At 46.2% G+C, this 15165-nt stretch overlaps 1 protein-coding gene across 6 annotated transcripts in view; it reads right to left on the bottom strand.

The window, feature by feature from the left end:
- FYCO1 (FYVE and coiled-coil domain autophagy adaptor 1) overlaps positions 1-15165 on the bottom strand; it is a 917765-nt gene that overhangs the window by 600796 nt on the left and 301804 nt on the right. For all 6 annotated transcript variants that reach the window (XM_086964932.1, XM_086964931.1, XM_086964930.1 and 3 more), the window contains exon 5: positions 3767-3873. In XM_086964932.1, coding sequence (XP_086821058.1) covers positions 3767-3873 — 107 coding nt within the window. The remainder of the gene's footprint in view (positions 1-3766; positions 3874-15165) is intronic.

Raw genomic sequence — 15165 nt, forward strand, 5'->3', positions numbered from 1 at the left:
CTCACTATTGCAGCGGAGGCAGCCCGGTGAGGCATTCAGCCCCGCCCGCCAGAGCAGAACCCTGGTAAAGTAGACTCAATGCAAGTATTTAAATTGGATTAGGCGGAGATGCATGGCTATGGCGGTACCCCTGGGTACAGCCAGAGCCTCCCTCCAGTCCTCCTCCCCCAACTCACCCACATCTTCCTCCCTTTGCTCCCGGAGCCTCTGCATCATAGGGGAATTGTGCGTGACTAGTGTTTGGTAGATGCGGGATATTTTCTTTGTCTCCAAGTCCCCCATGAACACCTTCACCTCCAGCGGGCTAAATTCAGGGAGGGACTCCAACCCCTCCAGGCTGGGGGATAATGTATGGCGAAATTGGAGGTACCTAAAAAACTGGGACCGAGGCATACCAAATTCCTCCCTAAGATCCTGAAGGGACTTAAGTGTTGTGCCCTGCAGTACTTCCCCCAGTGTCAAAATTCCTATGTTGTCCCATCCCCTAAAGACCTGTAGCGATGCCAGGCCGGGAATCCGACCATTGTGCCACAGGGGGGCCGTCAGGGTATTCCACCACCCCATCTGGCGCAAAGCCTGCCGCCAGATACGAAACACCACCCGAGTGGCCGCCAGCAGCGCACTCCGCAGTGATGCTGTGTAAAGGATGGTGTGTAGCATATGGGAGCCCATCAAGTAGCGTTCCATGGCATACGCCGGGTCACCCCTGTCGCCATACCACCACTCGTTCAATACCAAAAGGTGGGAGGCCTGATAGTAGGAGAGGATATCAGAGGTCGCCAGACCCCCACAATAGGTGGAGAGGAAACAAGAACGCAAAGCCACACGCACTGCGCCCCCCCCCCCCACAAAAACTGCCCCAGGGCAGAGTTCACTCAGAGATATTTAACACCTTTTATTGCCAAGGCTCCAGAAAATGTAGCAACCTTTGTCACTTTACTGATAACACATCTGAATTACAACTGAAAGGATCTGTTTAAGTTTTAGACCAACACCCAAATTTAGAACAATTTATTTCAGATCCTCCTCAGTTTGACTTTCGTTTAACAATACTGACTGAATTAATTCTGCTGGCAGCAGTAGCATACAACTAAAAAGTCTCTGGGTCTAGTGGATATACGGTTAGATTTATGGCACATAATGGTATGATCAGGCCAGGTTTGTCTTGGTGAAATTCCTCTTGACATCAAGGTCTCTACTATCCTGCCACCGCAGTCTCACTATCTGTTCTGTATTCGCCGTAAGGGGGCAGGATCTAGATAAGTGGAGCTGGGCGCAGAATACTGACTCACTTGATGCATCGCCTGAGAGGATTTATCCCTTGATGCCTAGCAGAGTTTCACAACTTTGAGTACGCTCTCGCTGGATTTCGAACCCTAGTGAGTGCGAGAAGGATCTATAAATTGGACTTAGTTTGATTATATTTTGAGGATTGAGTGGCCTTTGCTTGAGAGGTAGCCTCCCAGAATTTCCATTTAGCTTACTTGCAATTGGGCATGCATTTTGAAGTGTAACTCTCTCGGACAGAGATACACAATTAGGGCCCCATTAGGATGGCGGTCCCGATTTCCTATCGGAATCGGGACCGCCCGCCCGAAGGGCCGGGGTCCCGCACGCACCATTAGGATGTGCCCGCCACAGTGGCCGCCGCTTTGATTATGCAAATACAGGGGGGTAGCACAGTACACCCCGTGTGCCACCCCCCTTTGGCTTTCACTCCGGGGGCCCACATGGGGCCCCCAGAGTGAACACCGCCGGAGGTAATTCCTAATGGGAAGGGAACTCGAGTGACTGAAGTGTTTGTGCACAGTGGTGAAGATGATAAGGCCACCATGGTTTAAGTGTCGCTCTATAGGAGATGAAGAAGCCGTGTTTAGTATGTTGCAGAGGTGGCCAAGTAACAAGTTTATTTTCTTGAAACAGAAGTTTCAAATGCATGTGCTCTGGAGGTGGATAGCAGGATTTATGGTCCAGATGTAAAATGATTAGAGGTTTGAAGGAGAATGAAGACTATGAGTGAAAGTATTTTTACCCTTGTTTTGATTTCTTTGAAAAGTTGTGTGTGGTCAATTATTTGCAGGATAAGGAGAGAAGAATTTTGGAATTTAGACCGGAAAGTGAGGCATGATTGTTAGTTTCTTTTATGAAACCATAAAGAAAGGAAACATCGGCAACAATTATGAGGTGGGTGAAAATAGTGAGGCAGACTTCTGTTGCGGATATGAGTAGATTTATGGCTCCTTCTTTGAGAGGTTCCATGCTGAGCAAGGTTTTTGGAATGAGGGAATAACTGAGGATAAATTAAAGGCAGCAGGTTAGTCAAATGCAGGAGTTTTTGCATATGATTATTTAAAGCCAGGTGAACATGTGGAACAGACAGCATTAAAGGAATTAGAGCATGCATAATGCTTGCCTCTGGTCTTGTCACACAAGGATAATTCTCAAAGGCATACTGAAAGGAGAATCTGGATTTTAATACCGGTACAGAGGATAGCACTGTCCCTTCTGGTGCATCCTTTTTTAAACTTTGGATAGGCAGAAAAGAAAAGAAGGAATGTTTTGGGGAGAAGTAAGTTAAAGGATAATGAACAGAGTGCACAAGAAGTTAAAAAGAAAGGCAAGACTTTGAGTAAGGATGGCAACAATGGCTTAATTGTGTTATTTTTGCCAGACTATCAACAGAAAGAAGAAGCGAACGTCTAAGTTTGGGGAAGAGTGACACATACTATGGAGAATGAAGTGGAGAATGAAAGCTTAAGAATGATGTTTTGGTGCTCCAGAATGGGTGAATAACTGCTTTTAACCAGAACAAGGATATTCCCTAAAGTATCCACACACTCATAAAATTAGCATGTGGATACCTGTAGGGAACGCTTTGCTTAGTGTTACAACAAAATCTCCAAGTTTGGATGATTTAAGCAACCTTTATTTCCCATCCATGTACCGAAGCCTCCACCCTTCAGCTCATGGTTGCAATTGTCATACAAATCCAACTAACCTCTCAAAGCACTACATTCCAACACATCATAACCAAGTAGAGTTGCAGCTGAGTTCAGTTAGTAATCAGGCAATTTGAGAGAGACGCGCACTTCTGGGCACTGCTAGGTTCTGGGTGGGTGGAAAGTAACAGCAGCAGAGTTGCTCTGGCTTTGCCGTTTTTTACAGCGCGGGGACACACTAGTACAGTGTAACCAGGCGTTTTATAAATTCAAAATAATAATAATAATTTAAAATAAGGGTCTGGGTAGTAGATATAGGAGTCTGAGGTGAATGAGGACAAAAACAATAACAGCTCAGGTGTGTGTGAGGTAGTTTAGGTGCTAGCCTCTATATTTTTATCATAATCTAGTATCTCTTTTCAGTAAACCTTTGGCATTGTAGTTCTTCCTAGAATTAAACATTCTAGGCCACCACAGCTCACTGTTTTAACCACCCCAGAACCTGTTACTTTCAATAAACTATGAATGTATCTTACTTCCCAAACATTTAAGGCTCTGATACAAAAATACCAGAGGCCTTAAAACATTCTATAAGTGAGCCTTTAAAGCTTGATCAATCAGCAGTGTAGCAGCCTAGGTTTCTCTAGCCATGATTTCTGTAGCAACTGCAAGGTGCCTTGTCTAAAATACAAATCAAATACTGTAAAACAAAAAAGACACTCTACAAATGCAAGGCTCTACAGTGAATGTAACACCGTGGTTCATAACCTACTACAGAGTTTCTCAGATTGTGATGAGAGAAGCACAATAAATATTATGGTAATTACCTGGTCACTTTGGTGTTCATGAAGCATTGCTGCAATGTATCAGCCAATCGCTGGTGGACTAAGGAATAGCGCAGAAAGGCTCTGCCTTTGCCCAGTGATGTTTTCAACTGAAAAAAATAACGGAAAACATAATCAACCTAACTCAACTCCAGCAGCAAACACTCAACATTTATTGTGCTATGCATCGGCCGGGATTTTGCACATATCAAATGTTCTATAAACAATTGAATATGTAATTGAAATCACTAACTAAAAAGGCAATCTCACTGACGTATCGAAACTTGCTCAACAACTAGAAGGATCCCACTTGAACCTTAAAGGAGAGATGGCAGGCGGAGTTGGGGGGAGATGGACGAGCAGGATCGGCAGGAGGCGCTGACATCCCCACGAGAGGTAGTGACCCCTTCCAGGTTAAAACTTGTACAGCTCATACAGAACATACTTCACGAGAAGTACTCTACACAAAATAGGGAGGGCAGCCACTGCACTTTGCTTGAGAGGGTGTGGGCTCACGGATACCTTTTATCATACAATATGGGATTGTCCTCACATTGCACAATATTGGAGGGAGGTCATGGCTACGATTACCCAGGTATGCGGGTTTGACGTCCCCCCAGAACCTCGGAGATGCCTGCTTAATGTGTGGGAACCCACTGATCTCAACCACGCAGCACAGGATTGGGCAACTCTCAGTATCATAAATTCATAATAGCCAAAAGAAATATCGCACAACACTGGGAGAGCCCCAACGTTGCCCTCCCATCGACATTGGTGTTGTGACCTTGATAGCGCCATGGGTGCGGAAAAGGCATTTTTTATAAATAGGGGATGCCACCAAAAATGGACACGAGTATGGGGAAAGTGGAACACTTATCGGGGTAATATATGTGCCCCTCCACCCGAAGTCTCAGAACCGGACTTAATTGACTAATGAACGGATAGTAAACACATCATGAGCAATCCACCAAGTGGGGCATGGAAACCTAGAACTTATATGGCAACGAAATGGGTACAAATGTATTTTCATCTACATTTATTATGTGCAGTGATAGCTTTCAATATATTGTATCAACTTTTTAATGTAACGGTCAATACCTGTGAACTGTCTCTGCTTGTGCTGTATAATGAGCACAATAAAATGTTTTTAAAAAAAAAGGATATGTATTTGAATATTTACCTGACAAATCCTTGCAAAGTAGCAGACTGACAACTGTACCTGTGTGCTTGTGCGTGCATGTGTGTAAACTAATACAATATATTGTTAAGTTACTTTATAAAAACCTCTGAAATAGGCCAGCTTTGGTCATGATCACCAACTTCACCCACAATACTGCACACCAAATCCATGTTTACTTTCCTTATTTTTTAGGTCGAAGCCTGCGATGGCTGCACATGCGCAGTCTTGCTGGAAAGATCTAATGAGATTGAGGGAGATTCACTAGCGGGCTTTAAGCCCCGCTCCTCTTTCCCATTGGCCGACGTCACCGTTTAGGCTAAACGGTGGTCAGCCATTGGGAAAGAACACTTTCTTTCAAAAAAGTTTTCTCTCTTTGAGCTGTCCCACTTGGACTGGCTCACTTGACTTACTGGTGTCGCAAAAGGATTCTTATCTTATAGGGCCATGTGTTTGAAACACATGGCCCCATAAAGATAAGCTCTAGTGCAAACCTGTTTTCGTTTTTGGGACGCGCTTGTTTCCCACTGGTTCTCTGTGATGTAAACATTCCACTGTGCGGACACGTTGTCATCCTAACATGTGGGGGAATTGATAAACATGTACCATTGGCTTTACTATAACTCTCTGTTTACCTTTACTGAACCGTGTTTTGCTGCCAGTTAGACATCCATCTCCCCTCCTCTGAAAAGTCAGCTGTTTTTAAATGTGCCTTTTTTCACAGCCCATGGTCCATCGTTTCATCCCGTCGCCTTCTTCGCTCCTTTGTCTGACCAAGGCACCCGGATTAATGTCTGTCCCAGACCGAGCAAAGTCCGGGCAGCGGAGTGACTGCGGAATGTTTCTCCCTTCTCCGCTAACACGCGTTTCTTCGCTTGCCTCAACTCCGTCCTCCCTTCACGCTGGACCCCGTCCCAGAGTTATAAGGATACCTCAGCTTCGAGCACCCAGCGTGTCTGCAACAACCGCTGGGGAGCAGCGGAAAACTTTCGCAAGAATTTTGCAGCTCAGCAAAACACTGCCTCCTTCCCCACTCCGAGGGGATGAAATTTCGGAGGGGCTGAAAACGCTGTACATCATCATAAATCACTCTGGAGGGAAAGGGATTAAGACAATGGGTTGTGGGACCACTTTTAAACACAATAAACCTAACAGCCCCTGTGGTTGGGCTGAGGGAGGCAGTCTCCAGCCACCCTCCCCCCAACCGACGGCCTAATAATATCTGTGAAATATGGCGCCTTTAGGGGCCTCTTACAAAGTTCTGTAGAAGGACACGTCATTTTACGCAACACCACTGATCTGTTTATAAATCATTTACTGTCAGGGGTGGGTGGGGTGTTCAGCCAAGAAATCTTAATGCAGGCCCAACATTGGTTGTTGTTTGCTATTGCTGGGATACTTTTATATGTTTGTGTTTTTAACTTTGTTATTACTTATAAAACCTCTAGTGTTTGGCCGGAAGCTCTTTAAACTGAGCGCCTCTGCCTTGCCGAGTATTGACATGCGCAGAGCGCAGCTGGCGCCTGATACTGCAAGACCTGTTCCCTTTACGCTGCACTGGAAGCAGGACGCCGTACGTGTCCCCGTCTCTCATGTGCTTTGGAGTGTGTCCGCAAGAGAGGGCCTATGTTTACTCTCTGAGTTCTGACACAGAGCCGATGAAGCATGATTCAGTCACTTGAGGAGAACACCTTGGCATCGTGTGCAGCCTACCGTATCGGCCCATCTCTAATTTGTGAACTTATTTTTGTTCTGTCTCGCCTGTCATCATTCGAGGCGTGGCTGTGACGAAACATACCCACAGCTTTGAGAATTAAGTGGAAAAGATGTGTGAATTTAATGCAGCTTCAAAGTGCTTGTTTTCAAAGGAAGTAATATGAGCGTATCTAGACGTTGGTCTAATGCGCCTCCAACAGTGTGGGTGTACCGCCAGGGCCTTAAGTTGGCCGGGTCCTGCCAGTGCTCAGCACCATCAATTCTAACAAGCATTGGCGTAGCCAATAGGTCTCGCCTTTGGGACCTTATAAGTATTTAGTTATGCAGCACAATATCCTTACTGCAACAACATTAACTGTTGCATGGCTAAACACTTTTAAGGTCCGAAAGGCGAGACCTATAGGCTATGTCAATGCTTGTACAGTTTTTCTGTCTGACTTTATATTGCAGTTGGCAGTGATCTATTACACATTTGATTAATGTATACATAGAAAGAGCTTTGGCTCCACTACACATGAGCATTGTGCCCTGACACCAGAAAACAAAATAAACTGACTTTAGATTCCTTTTAGGAATTCAAGAGGACCCTCTGCCATGGAGAAGAGCTGGAAGAAGCTGGAGGAGAAGTATTGCCCCTTTGCTGTGTGCTGTCTCGAGAAGTATTGCCCCTTTGCTATGTGCTGTCTGGGGTTGGCCTGCAGTAGCTGTTTCTGCCAAGGAGAGGAACTATGTATGTATCCTGCTAGAAAAAGCATTGAAATTACTACATCAAGCGGCAGTTCCGCTACTTGTTTCTAGGTGTCCCTCGCGAGTCAAATGCAAAAGCATTGAAACCCTTTTCATGAAGCTGCAGTTCCACTAGTCGTTACTAGGTGTCCCTCATGAGTCAAATGCAAAAGCATTTGACTGGAGGGACACCTAGCAACGACTAGTTGAACTGCAGCTGGATGTAATAATTTCAATGCTTTCAATGCTTTTGCATTTGACTTGTGAGAGACACCTAGTAACGACTAGTTGGACTGCAGCTCTTTGTAGAATTCTTTTGATATTTGATACTATAATATTCACTGCCCCCTGCTAATTTCATCCCATAATGCTTTGCAGGGCCTTTGGCTGGGATTGTATTTTTTCCCATAACTGTGCTTGGGGTGGTCCTAAGAGGATGGGACCACCACTGAACCGTTCAGCATGATATGCGCTTTGTGTTCAAGGCATCTGCTTGGTCCTCCCCCTAGGTTAGGCGGGGACCCCAAAATCATCATCTCTCTCATTGCCATATATTTTTCATTTTCAAAGTTCACTTTTGTGAATTGGTTGTATGCTTTTTAGCATGTAAAGTTGCTTCATCAAAGCATTTGTGGGTGCAATTTAGTAGCTGACTCCGCTACATGGAGAAACAGAGTTTTTGCCTGAATTACGTGTTTTTAACAGAATGCGTAGTTAACAAATCTCCGCGGAGCGATGTTCATTGCCCACGGTTATTTACGATATTTTGAATGTGGGAGAAACCAGAGTAAGTGGCTGGAAAAAAGCATAATTACTATTAACTTGGAGGGATTTAGAGAGGAATAAGGAGTGGTTCAGGGAGGGTTAAGACAGGTTTTATGGAGAGACTGGCACAAACCTACAAAAGAGTAAGCCCATTGCTGTTTGCAAACTGCTCTTTCAAAGTTACTAAATCAAAAAGGAGCAAAAACGGTACTAAATATGGGGGGACATGGCTAAGCAGCTAAATGGCTGATGCACTCTTCTAGTGCTCCACATCATGGCCACTTCTATCCTTGAATAATCCTACAGGTTGCTGCCACCCGCGACACTGCAGAGCAGCAACAAGCACAGGTATCCCCAGGAGCCATGCAGTGTGTGTGGTGGCCGAGATTAATAATGTGGGAACGTGGTGGGGCTGCTCCAGGTCATATTGCAGGCTGACGCCATAGCGGGGAGTCCGAGTGGCTGAGCTGCAAGAACTGACACTGGAGCGCCCAGACGAAGAGGCGGCTCCTTGCCAGCGCTCTGTCTCCTCCCAACGAGGAAACCGGAGATGATATGGGAAGAAAGGCCTGGTGCTGGGAGCTGCAGCAGGTGAGAGGCAAGGCTAAGGCAGAGTGCAAGGAGGGCCCGGGATGTGACGTGGCCTGGGTGAAGGACTATGGGGCGGCTGTGCGCGTGTGCCCCCCCCCCCCCCCCCCCCCCCCTCCAGAGAATCTACAGTTGAAGAATAAACTGGAGAGGGAAAACAGGATTGTGGTACACCGCTGCCTGAAGGAGCATTGAAGGGACAGCGTTTGTTCAGAGGCTAAAAGGGCATTTGTGAGAAGGCCTTCATTGGGGAAAGAAGTCAAGAACTAGAGCAGTTTATTATCAAATATAATATGGCGCACGTAAGGAGAACTCGGATCCTTTAAGTGTCTGGTTGTCTCACATGCTAGGTGTCCGGTGCTATTTGTGTTTACAGGACTCGGAACGTGGTTGGCCGCAAAGGATACAGCAAGCAGCAGAGGGGGACCCCGCACCACAGCAACAGCCACAATGTCGGCAGAGATGACCCCCTTACAGACAAAATACCACCAGTACCCTGACTATGGGGTTCAAAGACTTAAGCATTGACATATAGGAGGCCCAGCAGGTTCTTCAGCCCCTGGCAAAGGCTATAAGGAGCATTGCGTGACTGCACATTCCCCCGGATGCAGAGACCCCCCCAATAAAGAGGTGCTGAATATGGGGGTTTGGGGATGATCCCTCATCCCTACATCATAATCCGTTACTACAAATGCCCCTTGAGGTGAGGTGGACCAACACCTCAGCAAGAAGTGGGCACACCCCGCGCCCTGCACACGCCACACTGTGCATTTACGCTCGTCAGCCAGAGCCCTGGAAACCTTACACCGCCAGGAACCCCCTCCCCAGACAACATGGGGAAAGAACAGCATACACGAGGCCCTGGCAGGGAAAGATAGACAGCTTCATGTGGGTGGGAGGGGGGCAGCATGCACCAGCAGAAATTACACCCATGCCACAGATGACCTCACTGATCAAACCTTGCCACATTCTAAACTACTCCAAGGCATAGAATCGAGGGGGTCAGATCAGAGGTCATAGTGCAATCTCAGGATTTCTGCAAAGTGGTGTATCGAACGACAGAGGTGGAAACGTGCATTTGATTTGTAGAAGATTACCTCAGAGCCTTCAAAAAGGACTTCACAAGGCTCCGAGAGGTGGCATGGGGCCTGGAAAGGAGGACGGATGACAAGGAGGGCAGATCCTGCCACAACAACCTGTGTCTGGTTGGATTAACAGAGGGACCAGAGGGGACCTGTCTAGAGGCCATCTTCCTCAACTGGTTCAGATCCTGGGGGTCTGTATAAGATCTTTCACCATGTTTCAGAATTGAATGAGCACACTCATTCAGAGGCTTCACCGGGAGCACCACCTCAACCCGTGATCCTACGGATGCTTGGCTACCTAGACAGAGATGCCCTCGTTTAGACCATCTGCACCTTACAGCAAGTCATACTCCAATCTAACAATGTTAGGATCTTTCCACATTACACAATAAGAGTACAACAGTGGGAACAGTTAGCGTCAGTCAAAACCAAAATTAGAGCAATGCACGTCACATACATGCTCCTATACCCCACCAGCTCAAAGCCACCTTCCAATGTAAAACCCACATATTCGATACGGAGGATGCATGGGCCTGGATTGAGGAATGGTTGCCCTGCCTCCAGAGAGAGAACGAGGGAGGACAGTGGCAGACAGTGCTGCCTCGAAAGGCAGTGAGGGGGAGGAGTAGCATCACTGCCTGGCAGACTTATCCTTAAGGATGCATACGAATGCTCCGCCTCTAAGGGTCGAACAGTATAATGTCACCACCAGATTAAAGCCCGGAACAGGATTGATCAACCCCCATGCCCAACCAGTGACTAGAGCAGGACCACAATGTACCCTGCCAAAACAGGTTCAAGAGCCAAAGGATCATGCATTGGCGACAACAAGACCGAGAACTGCAACAGACAGAGGCACCCCATCACACATGGGGGCTTCAAAAGAGTGTCTGAACAGAAGAGCGCAGAGCCCCCATCTGAAAAGGATCTGCCCCACAATACGCTTTCATAGGGCTACATGTTTCCTTTATGACAGGTTATGTTTGTTTTCGGTGGTTGAAGAACAGTTGAGAGGGCCCTGACGAATTGCAATAGGTACTCATGCCTTGGAAGAGGGCATAGGCCCTAGTTCAGTCTGACAGGTACTTCATCGTTGGAAGTTGGGGTGGAGGGAGGAGGATGGGGATAGGGATGCAGTTTTTGGCATTTATGTTATCACACTAAGTTTACATAGCGTAATCCGACAGACACTTCACCACACCACACATAGTGCAGAATGTCCCACACAGCAGGGGACAGCTCCTTTAGAAGGGCCACACCACTCTGCTGCCCAAACTAGAAACTGAACGTACTCCTCAACAAAATAAAACACGAGGTCAACCTATGGTGGGCAAACTGACAAGGCTGGGCATCCTCTTCCTCCATTGTAGCAGTCTCCTGCGACACAGCTTCAAGTCTATCACTCGGGATTCCAACCGCAGATCACCAAGCATAGCCATTCGGATCCAGGCTAGACTCCACTTGAAGAGAACCGAGTCAACCATGACCCCAAGGGTCATGTTATATGGCTGATGGGCACATTGTGGAGGTCGCATCTGGTCCCATGCTCAAGGTATGCCCTGCAGACCCACAGACATACAACTCAGTGGAGCACTCCTTGCAGCTTCTCTGGACCTCACAATAATCAGAGGGGATTTTAATGGGCTAAGGGACCCGACACTTGATTGAACAGGACCACAGCCTCGCTCTTTATCCACATTGTCCCTCTTGGCCTCATGTGCTGACATACTGGGACTCAATGACGTCGAAAAGTTAACACAAAATGCGGGCTAATACAAATGTATTTATTTATTTCCTTTTGGCGGAGCACAGAACCCTATCTATTTTGGGCTACAGCTCACAACACATATGCTCTCCATTTCAGACTACACTATTGGCCTCTATGAAGAGGCCCCCTGGAGCTAGAAACACACTGTGGTGGCCCCCAGACAATCCTATCATGTGTCTTAGAGACTCTTCGAAACTATTGAAAGGACAATGGATTCCGCAGCAACACTATCGGTCTGTGAAATGAGGGACAGGGTGTAAGAAACTGGCTCTATATATACTACACCAAAATGAGGTATAGTGCGTATAGAGTCCAAGTGTCCCCAAAGGTAGGCAGAGGTTAAAGTTAGATAGAACCTTACTCTCTGTTTGTGGCAGAGTAGTTGAGCAGTAAGGCAGTATCCGAGGACAATTTTAAGCATTTGAGGCACAAACTCAGTCAGCAAATGAATTCACACACTCAAGAACTGAACTCTAGGCCAATTGCTTTTGTATAAAAAATTAAACTGTTGTTTTATTTTAGAACCAAGCAAGCCTGGCACAGGTAAGCATAAGTACTTTTTAGCAATAAGTTGCTGATTGTAGACGAGTTTGAAAATGCAATAGAAATTGTACTTGTTTTGATTTACAGGGAAGGCAGTAGGTTGCAACACTTAGCAAATACAGTACATTGTAATGAATAGGCTTTTTCAGTGAATTACAGGTAAGTTACTTTTTACGTTACTTTTCTAACTCAGCGCTGGATACCTAGATTCAGCACTGGGACATTTCCTGTAAACAGGGAAGTAATTATGTTTTGGTCATTCGCATGATTTTTAAAGAATATCTTTAGATTTCAAAACTCCACACTTAGAAACGTTTTGGAACAAAATTGTCCATGTTATCCTATAGAGGAAAACAGGTTATCGGTTCACAGGTAAGTAATTGACTGCGGGAGTTAAGGTTCTGGGGTTAGACTCAGGGGTCCCCCAGGGTCAGTGATGCACTGTTGTCGCACCCTCAGCGCCACTTGGGTGGCCAGGTTCAGAGTGTTGAGCCCAATGTTATCCTTTGGAGGATAAGGGGTTTCCGGTTGGTGGCTACAGGCAAGCAGGCCACAGGGTTGTGGGAGCAAAGCTCCTAGGCTTTAGCTCAGGGTAAATAGGGGATCAAATTAGCACCAAAGGTGCACCCTCAGAAGCATTAGGGCGGCTGGGTGCAGGGTGCTGTTTTGAGGTCGAGTACCCTGTTGATTCCAATGGAGAACCTCCGGTACAAAGAAACACTGCAGGCTCGGGGACGAGCACCACTTCGAGGGGTAAGTTGGGATATCATGGGTTAGTTAGGCTCTGTTGGTTTGGGCACACAAGGCCGGGGGGCGTCGGTTGCAGGGGTGCCTTGGGACATCGGAAAGTCTTACCCGCTCTGGTCGTGGTAGAGGGGATCCTCTCTATTGAGGCTGCAGGTGTCGTTTGGAGGTTTGAGGCAGGTCAGGAGTCGCCGGATCACAGGTCAGGATCGCCGGTGTGACCTCCTCGTGGTGTTTTTCCACTCGAACTCGGGCCGGGTTCGGCGGGTGCAGAGTGGGTTGGATTCGTGGTGTCCAGCCGGAGCCAGAAGCTGCAGTTTGAACAAGTCAGTTGTTCACGAGAGATTCAGTCTTTGAAGTGAAGGCAGGCAGGTCCTCCTGGGTTTTTTAGGTTGCTGGCTGCAGGACACACCGGATTTCGCAGGAGCAGGTTTGAGGGGAGACAGGCCTGTAGCGCTGGGGCCAAGTCAGTGGGTGTCGTCCTCTTGTTAGTTCTGCACGGCTCTTCGGTCCTTCTTCTTATCTTCTTTTCTTGTTGTTTCTGGATCTGAAGAAACAAGGTCTAGAGTGCCCCTTAAATACTAAATTTTGGGGTGTTACAGGTAGGTAAAGGGCAAGGACCAATGGGTCCCTTCCTTGGGGTGGGTATACTCCCTATTCTGCCACTCTCCAGTTGAAGGGGGCAGGAGCCTGTCCCTGGTTGGCTGGGTCCCCCCATCCTCAAGATGGTGGGGACTTGAGGTTGTGCTTCACCTCGCCTCCCCCACCTGATGGGTGGAGTTGGCAGAGGTCATACCTCTTTCCCTCACTTGTTTATTCCTGCCGGTTCTCTCGCCCAAAGTGGGGGGGGGGGGATAGAACCAGTGGGGACCAGTTGCTGAAAGCAGTAATTGTTCCGTAGAGGCTCGCAAAGGCGGCATTTTATTTATTTTGAAAGTTTTATTGAGCGCGGACAAGACCCTTGCGGGTATCAGAGCGCTTTACAGTAGATGAGTTTAGTTATATCATACATTAACAGATATGCAAGACCATAATACAAAGCATTAAGTAAAACAACATGCTGCAGAACAGGAACGGCCTGGTGAGTCATAGTAGTAAAAAAAGGATAAGAAAGTCTATATATATATATATATATATATATTCCACACTTCTTTCGTTTTCACAAAATAATTTGGGCGCACACCTTCTGGATTTCCACAATCGTGAGCAAGATGCTTGTAGCATCGAAACGCATAGATCATCTGCTTTCATGCTAAAAAGATCGAAATAAACCAGATTGTGGAAATTCAGAAGGTATGAGCCCAAATTCTTTTGTGAAAACGAAAGAAGTGTGGAATATGTAATGGCGTGGTTCTGCCGTAGGGATACGCACCCGTGACGAGCGCTAAACGGCCGGGGAACTTTGAACTGGTGTGTGGATATATATATATATATATATATATATAGGAAAATTAACAAGTTTATCACTTGCAGCACACCATATGTGGTGTACTGTCTTGTCTGTCCATGCGGCCTTAAGTATATAGGCAGCACAGTGCACCCTTTCAAAATCAGAATTCTAGAGCACATGAGAGCAATTGACAAGGTGGATCAAGCCTACCCGGTCGCTAGACATTTCGCAGAATTACATCATAGTGACCGAAATCAGTTGTTGTGCTATGGATTAGATTTAGTTCCTGACAATATAAGAGGAGGGGATAAATTGAAGAAACTTCGCAGACTTGAATCAAGGTACATCATAGACCTTCATACAAAAACACCATGGGGTATGAATAGTGGCGAAGACCTGATGGTTCATATTGGCTCATGAATGTTTGATACAGCTGATGAAATTGCAAAGACTTAATTGGTACATCTCGCAACATGTATATATGTATATAATTGTATATGTGTACATAGGACTGAGATTTCAGAGTTGTTGTGGATGGATTACCTCCTGCATTCTTCCTTTTTCCGCTTTTCTTTTCTTTTCTTTTCCTTTCCTTTCCTTTGGTTTCAGTCTTTGATATACTTGTGACTCCTTGAAAGATGAAATTTGATTTGAACTAGGAGTGATTAGATATACCTAGATGTGTCAGCTAAACGTAAAAACATGATCTTGTTTAATGAAATGATAAAATGTAATAATGACAAAATGAAATAATGTAGTTGATAAATATACATGGTGAAAAAGTATATTAATGTATAGAATGTATAGAATTAAGGAAATGAAATTGGTTGATTCACTTTGATAAACAGACTTGAATAACATCGTAGGAAGGATAATAGCCGATCCACGGCTCAATTGTGT

This window comes from Lissotriton vulgaris, chromosome 4_1 (genome assembly GCF_964263255.1).
Source record: "Lissotriton vulgaris chromosome 4_1, aLisVul1.2, whole genome shotgun sequence".
Taxonomy (NCBI): domain Eukaryota; kingdom Metazoa; phylum Chordata; class Amphibia; order Caudata; family Salamandridae; genus Lissotriton; species Lissotriton vulgaris.